Here is a 10,670-nt window from a genome sequence, read left to right on the forward strand (position 1 = left end):
AAATACGGGCCTCTGCAGGCAGCCCAAAAGCCCCACGCAATTCACAGGAAACCCTGCAGGGCAGAGCTGCACCAGCAAGACGTGGAGGGGGCAGTGGCAGAGCCACCCCTTTATGTGCAAGGGATCTCTGTTGTGTCTTCTGAGGAAGCAAGCATTTCTCACTGCTCTGATCCTGCCCACATTATTTCTCAGTGAACTCAGATCCTGCCTCAGGGCACTCGGTACTGTTTGATTTATCCAAAGGGATAAATCTCCGTCTTCTCCTTTCTAAGCTGGCACACCACAAGCACCTTGAACCTGCACACACCATTGCTTTGCTACGCACTGGCCTCGAAGCATCCTCTGCTACTTCATCTTCACCCCTTCCCCTCCTTTTCTCCTTCCCAAAGTGACCTGCCTGGAAGCAAAAAATACCCAGGCAGGAACGCAGGCCGGGTCCCTCACTTGCCTTTTCTGCAGTCATCGCTCTATCCCTCTCTTGGTTTGCCTAGTGCCTTATCGTAACTCCCCGCGGAGGCACCGGGCCCTGCGGCATCCCCGTGTTGGCCGGGGAAAGGCTCCTTCCCCTGGGAGGCAGCGAGGCAGGCGGAGGGGAACGGCTGCAGCGGGAAGAGGCTCGTTTGCCGCCTGCCGTCAGAAGCCTGAACTGAAGAGGAAGCTCCCTTCCGTCAGCTAGCCAAGGCCTCCCCGGACGCGACGCGAAAGCAGCAGACCAGCAGGACCCCTCCTCTCCTCGCTGCCCAGCTCAGGGTGCACATCTGCATCTTCAAGGCAGCCGCATCCTTACATAGTTTTCATTCTATCCACCCATAACTTCCTGCTGTGCACTACCAGAAGCCAGTACAGGAAAACCCTGTTACAAACGCCACCTGCCCCCTGCAACTTTCCCGATGGCCTAAATGTGCATTTTACCTACAAAAAAACAATAATGTGAATTTATAGTTTAACTCCAAGCCATAATCCAGTGCCAAAGCTCAGCAAATAAGTAAATATGGGACAAAAGCTTTACCCTCTAAGTCACCTGCAGGGGCTCAGGCCACTTCTACAACAGAAGCTTGCCTGGTGCGAGGTACAATCCCCTGTTCTGGGGGAACAGAGGGTTTCATCAGGAAGAGCTGTCACACCCACACACGACTCTGTAAGGAAGAGAGCAAGCCACAGAGGTGTCAACGAGTGTAGCTATAAGTTATTTATTCTGCAAAATAGAGGTATCTTCTATGGAGTTGAACACTGGAATCACAGCATTATGAAATCGAGTTGTGGAAACATTATGACAGCTCACATACACGCAGGCACACACATGCACACCTACACACGCACGCACACAGCCTCTGTACAGGCCCCTACTCTTGCATTATTCAGAGGAAGCCCTCTCTGCATCTTTATTTGCATTCAAGACCCCTTCCCCTATTCACAGGGCTCCTGAGGGAACGAGGTTGGTCAGGACTGGGTGCCTGGCACAGGCAACACGTGTGTGGAGAGCACTGCACACGCTCCCCAGCCCAGTGTTCAGCACATCCTGGACAGGATGTTAACTCTCAGCAGAACACAGCCCGCAGTGGAGCGCTCCCAGTCTTGCCTCAGTCTTTGCTTACGCAGCTGAGCACAGAGTGGCTGCAGGAGGCAGATTTCCACCTTAGGACACAGTCAGTGCTCCCTGCTCACCATGGTCCATGTTCCAAAGCCGGTAAAACTCTGCAAAATCCACATAGGGCTCCACACGCCCATCTTCGTCTGGCTGGAGGGAGTGGGTGGGCCTGGAGCGGAAGAGACCCCCATCTGAACTTGAGCTGCTACTCTGCGTGTGAGTATTAGTTGACTGGAGAGTCACAGTTGGGCTTTGGCTATGGAGAGAAAGAGAGAGAGAGAACACAAGCATCTTTATTTTCTCCATCTAATGTTTTGGACAAGAAAAGAATGAGAACAAGTGCCAACTTCTTCACAGATCAAGCTATCCTTAGCAAACTGCAACTTTTTAGCTGTCTCTTGCACTATCAGAGCACTAGAAATGTTGAGAACTGCTTGGAATTGATAAACACCAAAAGACGTTTAATTCATCTTTATCTGGAAGGCCTTAAGTACAACCAGGCATCCAAGGAACAAAGGACAGACAGCAGGAAAAATAACTGGGGGGAAGAGGCATGCACTCTGCTGGCCTCTCCATACCCATACAGTGAGGTTTACGGGAAGAGTCTGGCAACAAGGAAAGCTATTCTTGCGTGACCTGTGTTGCAGCCAAAACAGCTCTAGTGCGTCAGCCTCATTGTTTCTGGAGCTACCAGAACACAATAACCAGAGGCTTTCTTCACTTTGCAGCATGTACACATACCACCCTGAGCCAAAGGCTGAACCTAAACCAGAACTGCTAACTAGCATGATTCTGCAAAGTGGACCCAAACAGGATCCAGTTCTAACCTTTATCCTTTTTATTTACCCCAGCCTCTGCCTGTGAGCAAGCCAACTTGTGCAGTGCAGCTTCTCCAGCAGCCTTACAGGTGACCTGCATAGCCCCTCTTCCTTATTAAAATGGAGGGCACCCACATTTCCCTCCACACAGAGCACCCAACATGGCACATAAGATCCATGGAGAATGGCTGCTCGCTGCCAGAGTGCCCTCCACGAATAGCAGCAGATGATGCTCCCCAGGGCATGCTGCCACGGCTCGCTTCAGAGCTGCTCTCTTTACTCATTCCCACTCCTCACACAACTGCTTTCCAGCTAACACATTATGCTGGCTGTCAATACTGCAGTCATGAGGGCCACCCTCCAGATAAGGGAATGATTGACAGGTAACTGACAGGTCTCTCTCTGCTTTTCAATCACTACGAGGTGTGAGGCACAAGGAAGAACTGCAGGTAGCAAGAGAGAAGGACTTTTACTTAGTGAGGGTGGGGGTGGCTTCATCCAGCGTTGAGCTGCTGTGAGCACCATTGACCATCTGGCCCTGGGAAGGCATGACAAGAGAGAGGGTGACACTTGTCTTGCTTGTGCTTTGGGAGCTGGAATATGGCACAGAGACTGGGTAGACACGGCCTCCTAAGAGAGAAAACAAACGAGTTATAAAATGTGGCTGAGACACGAATGACTGGGGGTGCAAATGGCAAAGAAAGGCCAAAGAACCCAAGAATTTATATTAAGCCACCTTTCTTAGATGCTGTACTGTATTCTGTCAAGTCGTCACAGACTCGGTCTCAGAAGCCAATAATCCCTTTAATAAGAAAATTCCTTATACACCAATTATCTCCTCTCCTGATGTTAGGATAGTGCTGGATGCATCAAGAGACCTTATCTTCCACTCTTCATTTTGTTCCATTCTCTCCCCAACATACCTTGTGTTGGCGTCAGCGTAGGCTGGCTCATCTCACCCAGGGGGTACCCAAAATTCCTCACAAGCAGCGTCATGTCTTCATGCCGGGGACAGAACTTAGACCGTTCCCCACCACTGGCAAAAGTGTCACAGTGGATCCTCTTAACACGGTCTACTACTGCTTGTGCCACAGCATCCAGTGATGTCTGCTTGGCAAACTCCGTGGCTATCATGGCTGCAATCTCCTGGGCACAGAAGATAAAAAAAAAATAGAAACCCAAGAGGAAGGATGTTTGGGAGATTTTGCAGGAAACCTTTTCCTGCCATCTGATCTGAGAGTTTTTATGGCAACTCATACGACTGAGATACTTCCCAATCTCTCTTGCTCATAATGTGCCCTTGTGCCTTGAATCATCACATTCCCTTTAAGGGTCATTCCTAAGGGACAGGCAGCTGCCCAGAAGAACTGGCTTGGCAAAGCAGCTCCATATTATGGTATGGGATGGCATACAGGTGTTCAACCTGGCCAGCACTCACAGGGCAGATGAGGACCAAGGTGTGTACAAGAGCAGCTGACACCACTGGAGCAAGTTCATAGCCAAGGGAATGTTTTCCAGGCTCACCTGGTTGGCCTGCCCAGGCCCATGAGCTGCCTCCAGTGCCTTGTAGAGCCCTTCAGACATGAGCACCAAGAAGCCAGTCACCCCATCCAGTGAGTGCCCTCCATGGATTTCAGGCTCTGCTATGATGGGCTTTGATTTAGCAGCACTGGAAAGAAACAGTGTTATTTAGTATTTAATGGTAACATAGTAGGTAAGAATGGAGGGGTCACAAAGAAAAGCAGGGCTTGAAACCACAAAGTTGAGTTTTTCTGACCTGAGCAGTTCAATATCGGTATAGCCATATTTGACTTTGTAATCTCCAATTCGCCGAGTGCTTTCCTGTCCACGAATAGTTCCCACTTGTTTTATTTTTCCTGCATCCAAGCCTGGCAGATTGAAAACAAAAAAGATTTAACCGATTTTGGGAAACTTGCAGGACTTCCTTTGCTTACACTGTCAGGAATGAGAAAAGAAATATCCACAGATAGAGAGACTTGTAAGACAAAATGAGACGCCAGAGAATCATCAGGAGCCCAACAGGGAGAAAAGGAAGAGGAGTTTGCTGTGTTCCAAGGGACACCTTTTCATCAGTTGTTATCTAGGAAGGAAAGAGAGAGATGCACACAGCCCAGCACGCACACTCTGAATGGAAGGGCTGGCCCTGAGACAAAGCCCACATCCTGGTCCAAAGCCACCAGTGGGAGCTGGCCTGGGTGCACAGGCATTCACTGAAAAAGCAGGGGAACATCTGCTCCTGTCTGTTCTGGACTGTGTGATGGAGGAAGGCAGGAAGGGAAAATAAAAATATATGTGAAGGATTCTGCTTTTATTTCTGCCTCTTACTGATCCCTGCTCCTAAACTCCGCATGACAGTTTCACCAGTACACTAGACTGCAGAGGGAGAAAAGGAGAACCACCTACAAGAGGCACTGAATTTTCTCAGGTGCTGAAACTGATGAGGGCTACTCCTAAAATAAGGACAACAACCAAACAAGTACTTATTTAAATAAATTTAAGGGGATATACTTCTGGCAGGGGCTAAGAAGGAATCCCATCTCAAAGAAGGTTCTAACAGGAACCATCTGCATGCAGCTACTATTTGAGGCAGGACTCAGAGCAGATGAGCCACTTACCTGGGCTGTTCTGGCAATTCCCCTTCCCTGGTTATACCTAGAGCTAACAGGCAGAAAATGTTATTTTGAGGTTTTATCTAGGGATGACTGTCCTCAGGACAAGGTGAAGGCAGGGGTCCAACTGAAACTCTCCCTCTTGAGTCAAACCAAGCCTCACTGCACAGATGGCTCCACACCTACCCCAGCAGTAAGACACAACTCTGCCATCTGCTGCAGACCAAAGCTGACTCACCAACATAGCCTGGTTCATTTGCTAGCTCCTGGCAGGGGCATACATGCTGTCGACAGACACAAACACAGGGAGGCTTTCAGAATGCCAGAGAGGCTGTGTCTAAATCACAGCAGCACTGCTGGAGCACTAAACAAGCTGCAATGTGCTGGATGAAGAGCCACAAAGGCATAAGACCTTCCCCTCCCTTCCCCTAGGAGAGGTCCAACATAGGCACCATCATGACAAACGCCATCTCCACTACCTCTTATCACTGTGTTTCAACCTAACCCTACAACAACCTCCTTTGGGCCCTCAAAACAGCCTGTGCTCACTGTCTTGCTCCACAGGCTCTCCCTTCTGCTGGGACTGCCAGCAGGAGAGCCACTGCTGTGCCAGGTTAAAGTCAGTGATTCTACCAGACCCCTGTTCTGCTACAGACTGCAGCCAAATTCTGCATTTTTGGCAGCAGAAAGACAGTCAAAGGGTCTCTTTTCCTAGATTCTTGTATTCAGTCTTCTCTTTCACAGCACACACCCCTACTGCAAGAATATAAGTAAAAAAGGAAATGAAAGAGAAATAGAACAAACCAAGACCTAGCAGCAGAAAACTACCACATCAACAGCCTCACCACGTAAGAATGTATCTACCAGATGAACCTAATGAAGAAAGCAAAGTTCTTCTTTAAGAACTTGTCTGTACCTTCATGATCTACTTAAAGGTACAGAACTATCTCAAGAAGAATTTAGTATTAGCAATCACACAAGTGGTCTGGGCAAGTTCTAGACCAAGAAAGAAAGCATGTCAAATGCTGTAAGGGAAAAGGGAAATTGCCTAAAGCAAAATGTCAGCATTAAGAGTTCAATAGTTACTGATGGGAAAGCAGTAAATGCCAGTGTTTGGCCTGGCTCTGTCTGAAGCGTAGCTGCCTTTTTTGTAGCAGCCTGTACAAAGGCATATTGAAACACATCATCCTGAGGGTGCAGCAGCACACAGAACTTAACCCAGCATAACTGTGGTTTGCTTCCAAAGAAGCAGTCACATATTGTCCATCCCGCTTCTGCCCTGTGGCTATGTGCTTCCACTCCTGCTTTCCTACTGGCTCCAGCAATCACACAGCTGGAGGGCAAATCAATGGCAGTTTGGCAGTTGGACACAAAAAACTTGAAAAAAAAGCAGTAGTTTTCTGCTGGTTCATTGAGCTGAACTTACTAACTCTGTAGCCTCACAACAGCTAGATATGCAGAAAGAGGAGGCACTGAACTTGTCAACTGAAAACACAGTAAGCTTCTTTTTGTGTTCATTTATTGTTTCCAGTGACTTGAGTCATTCCTGGTGCCCCAGATAAATGGAGAGATTCTCAGATCAGAACAAGAAACCCAACACTCACCCAGCTGGGAGAAGCGAAAAAGTTCATCCTCATTCTCTGTCGTATGGTCCACGTTGAGCTGAGTCACCTGCAGCCCATCCACCGTGGACTTGCATAGCAGTGCCCGATTGGTACCTGTGGTGGGAGCAGTGAGATGAGGCACCAGATAACTTTGCTGTTAAGAGGGGGAACATATCCAAATGGAAAAGGAATGGCAGAAGGGAATAAAGGCAAAAAAGAAAAGAAAGCCTCATGTGCTGTCTCATGATTATCTCCAAAAAGTAGCCTTGCTAGCAGCATAGTAAGCCTGTTAGGCAGCTCTTCAATCAGGCCTGAGCCAGTACCTCACAAGAAAGCCCTCAAATTCTCAGTGAACCTGCACTACTGCCTCTCAGCCCTTTTTCCTCTCCGTTCTTTGGTCATAACACATTGCATCAGCCAACGCGTGTAGAGATAAAGAGCCAGGCTGATTTCAAATGCTCCTGTAAGTAACAAGCATATCATTTCTTGGCCACAGAGCAAAGAAACTGTCCCCCACATTCAAATTTCTTTCACTTCCCAGAATCACAGCCATCCTCAGAAACACCTAGACTGAGCTGCTGATAAAAAACAACTCACCCACATTGGCAATATAGAGCTTGTTGTTGAGAACAACAGCCACAATAGCCATGGCTCCTCCAGAGATCTCCTGCTCTACAACCTTCAATCTCTCCACAATCTTCTGGTACTGAGGAGGCAGCTGGTGATGAGGGACACCCTGGAAGCCAAAATGAGGGAAAAACTGAAACGCACAGTCCACAGTACAGAAATCACACCTGGAATCAAAATTCTGTAGGGAAGGGACTTGTCTTGGCATATCTTAGCCTCATGCCAAGCCTGTGCAAGACATAAAATTATTTGCTCAATCCTAACAAATGACACAGCTCCAACAGGTTCAGGAAACAAGGGTCCTGTTCACTTGAAGAACATGATCCACATCTGCCCAGATGCCATACAAGTTTGAGGCCTTGCCTCTCATCTGTGCCATATGGCTTTGTCCTGGAAGAGCCATACGTACAGGCTGAGCTCTTCTCCATGATATATCCACTCCTTACTAACATAACCAATAATGTGTCAAAGTAATACCAGCATGAACAGTGGGAACTCTGGAAAATGGAGTTTGCTTCACTTCATGCAAGCTCCCAAAAGAGAGCCACGGAGAAATAATTTTCAGTTACAGCCTCCCTTGCACCAGACTAACAAATATGCCCATATCACATCCAGCAGCCTGGATGGTGGGACCTCCAGCAGTGTCTGCTCTTAAGGCTACATTACCTCTGGTAGCTGGGACTGCAGGCTGGCCTTCTCTGCCAACGCATCATCAATAGACTCCAGGAAACTTCTTTCCACCACATCAAAAGCCTAAAAAAGGCCATAAAGACAAAGTAAGCTTTTATCCAATGCCTACAGACCTTTAAGGCTGCCCATCACCACCTCCATAGGACAAGCTCATGAGGGTAGATGATCACTGTACATTCTAGGATCGCTACATCAACACTGAAACACAATTATTTCAGCGCAACTAGTTAACAGCTTGTAAAAACAATCTGCAACAGCTCAAAATAGGCGACAAAAACATTGAAATCACGTTCTCAGCAATGTCAGAGACCTATCTGATCTTGTGTGCTGATTGTAAGAACTTGCCTGTCACTCAGGAAAGCACACGCACAAATCCATCTCCCCATACATTAACTTTTCCCTTTCACCCACTGTCATCTCCTTGGCAGGCTGACTTGTTCCTACATGTCCAGTGCAGACTAGCTGCAGCTTTCTGGAGAGCTCTCAGCAGTGTGCTGAGAGAGCCAGAGGGACAGATGGATATGAGGCGGGAGTGAAACAAAGCCCCACAGCTGCTCAGGATGAGTGCAACTGCAACCATTGGCAGATGTTTCCAACTCCCCCAGAAATCAGATGCTGCTCCCCTGGCGGCAGAAAGAGGAGGTGGGTAGTGTGAGAAGCAGGAGCCGTTCAAAGCCAAAGCTCCTTTACCTGCAGCAGAACTCGACGCACATCAGCATCACTGTGATCTGCGTGTAGCTGACCCAGCAGCAGTTCTGCAGAAAGCCTCTGACCCACGAAGTTGGTGACTCGGTTGCCGTCGTAGCCATTGAAGACACCATAGAGGTAGCAGTTGTTCTCGCTCCTGTCAAAGAAGACAGAAGCAAAGAGGTCACAGATGTCTGCAAAACACAGTAACAAGTTCCTCCAGACACCTCCTGCACACTCAGGCCCCACCCTTGTCTTCCAAGACCTGTGTGACAAACTAAATACTGCTTTTACTTGCCCTTGTGTTGGCAGGAGCCTGTGCCCCAGGTGCAATCCACGTACCTGAATTTTAACCAGTTGTCTTCCAACGGGTGACCCTCTGTCCCCTTGCCATCAGCACTGTAGGAACGGTTTGGAGCTGAGCCAACCCCAGAGAGATGGCAGGATGGTAAATCATCTGTCCAACTGGGCTGCTGTTCCTGGGAGACAGCGCAAAGAGAACATAAAAACCCCAAGCAGCCTGAAGGAGGATCCTGGTCCAGTACAAGTTACAAGTCCATCCCCACCCTCTTCTCAACCCTTCTTTCTCCCTTTGCCAACTGGACAGCACACCACCCCAGCCAGTAACTTTGTATTCCCTGCTGCAGAACTGCATCACTTACCACTTCCCTTCCCTGTGAAGCTGAGCTCTTGCAAGCAAGAAACCAGAAGTGAGATTTGCACCTGAGTTTCACACTCCATACAGCACAGCACTATACTCAGCTATACACCTGGTGCACCAGACCTTCACACATTCATGGCAGGGAAGGCTCTGGTTCCCCGCTGGAGTCCACTCTCCCAGGACAAGGGACTGGGGCCCTGCTGCTGGCAGCCATCCCTGGAGCCACCACCTCCTTGGCGCACACTGCCAGGTCATACATACGCGGCCTGCAACCCCCAGCTGCCCGCTCCCACAGTGGAGCACCTCCAACCCCGCAGCACAGGCACGGCCCCACAGCCACCTGCGGCCCCACAGCGCTGCAGAGCGGCGGCCCTGCTGATTACGACCACGCAGGGTCCCCCGCAAGCTGGGACCCCCTGCCCTCAGGCGGCACAGGGGGCAGGAGGGCAGCAGCCCACCTCCCCTCTGAGAGGGGACGCTCCCCACCCCCGCCGGACCTCCCCTTTCCCCACACGGCACCGCAGGGGGCAGACGAGAGGGAGAGCCGAGTACCCCCTCGCACCCACCTGGGGGGTGCGTGTGCACGGAGGGGGGAAAGGTGCCACTCACACTCTGCAGCAGACTCCTCCTCTGCGCCGCCATCTTGGAGCAGGAGCCACCTCCTCCTCCCGCCGCCCGCCCTGCCTCCCCCAGAGCAGACAAGTCTGCCGGGTAGAACGGCCACTCCTCACCGCCCCGGCTCCGCCCACCTGCGCGGGGGCCAATGGGCGGGAGCGGCGGGGCGCGCTGCCTGGGGTCGGTGTTTCCGTCCTGCGGCTGTGTGTGAGGGATCTCTGTGGCGGTGGTGCTGGGTGGGGCGCTTGGCAGTGTGGTTTGAGCGGTGCTGTGCGGCTCCCGACCGAGGAACCGCGGGGAAGCTCACCCAGTTCCAACCCCCTGCCATGAACAGGGACGCCTTCCACTAGAGCAGGTTGCTCCAAGCCCCGTCCAACCTGGCCTTGAACACTGCCAGGGATGGGGCAGCCGCAGCTTCTCTGGGCAACCTGTGCCAGGGCCTCAGCACCCTCATGGGGAAGAATTTCTTCCTTACATCTATTCTAAATCTACTTATTTCAGTCTAAAGCCATTCCTCCTGGTCCTATCCCTACATGTCCTTGTAAAAAGCCCCTCCAGATTTCTTCTTGTTCTCTTTAGGCAGTGGGAGCTGCTCTAAGGTCTCCCCAGAGCCTTCTCCATTCTGAACACCCCCAACTCTCTCAGCTCGCAGGGAAGCTATTTACACCTATGTATTTAGCTAATTATACAATTAGCTGTGTATGTAGTTACATATACATTTATATAATATATTATTAGAAATCTCCATTT

The 10,670-nt window shown here is 50.0% G+C and overlaps 1 protein-coding gene across 1 annotated transcript; it reads right to left on the reverse strand.

The window, feature by feature from the left end:
* Positions 1–1,174: 1,174 nt before the first annotated feature.
* Positions 1,175–10,045, reverse strand: TAB1 (TGF-beta activated kinase 1 (MAP3K7) binding protein 1). The gene is made up of 11 exons (XM_062620494.1): positions 9,915–10,045; positions 8,987–9,123; positions 8,648–8,801; positions 7,934–8,020; positions 7,238–7,376; positions 6,641–6,754; positions 4,184–4,295; positions 3,931–4,075; positions 3,330–3,552; positions 2,880–3,036; positions 1,175–1,844 (listed from the first exon to the last, which is right to left on the reverse strand). Exons 1-11 carry the CDS (start codon positions 9,945–9,947, stop codon positions 1,637–1,639), a joined length of 1,509 nt encoding a protein of 502 aa, XP_062476478.1. The 5' UTR covers positions 9,948–10,045; the 3' UTR covers positions 1,175–1,636.
* Positions 10,046–10,670: the final 625 nt, after the last annotated feature.

Source organism: Pezoporus occidentalis, unplaced genomic scaffold, assembly GCF_034315485.1.
Source record: "Pezoporus occidentalis ecotype Australia unplaced genomic scaffold, CSIRO_AGI_Poc_V1 ctg221, whole genome shotgun sequence".
In the NCBI taxonomy this organism is placed as follows: Eukaryota; Metazoa; Chordata; class Aves; order Psittaciformes; family Psittacidae; genus Pezoporus; species Pezoporus occidentalis.

Bases quoted from the DNA above. Each gene is read 5' to 3' on its own strand.
- TAB1 (XM_062620494.1), bottom strand. From the start codon at position 9,947: ATGGCGGCGCAGAGGAGGAGTCTGCTGCAGAGT. The intron at 4,296-6,640 runs GTGAGTGTTGGG...TCAATCTGCCAG, and splicing joins TTTTCGCTTCTCCCAGCTGG to GCTTGGATGCAGGAAAAATA. The intron at 4,076-4,183 runs GTCAGAAAAACT...GTTTCTTTCCAG, and splicing joins ACCGATATTGAACTGCTCAG to TGCTGCTAAATCAAAGCCCA.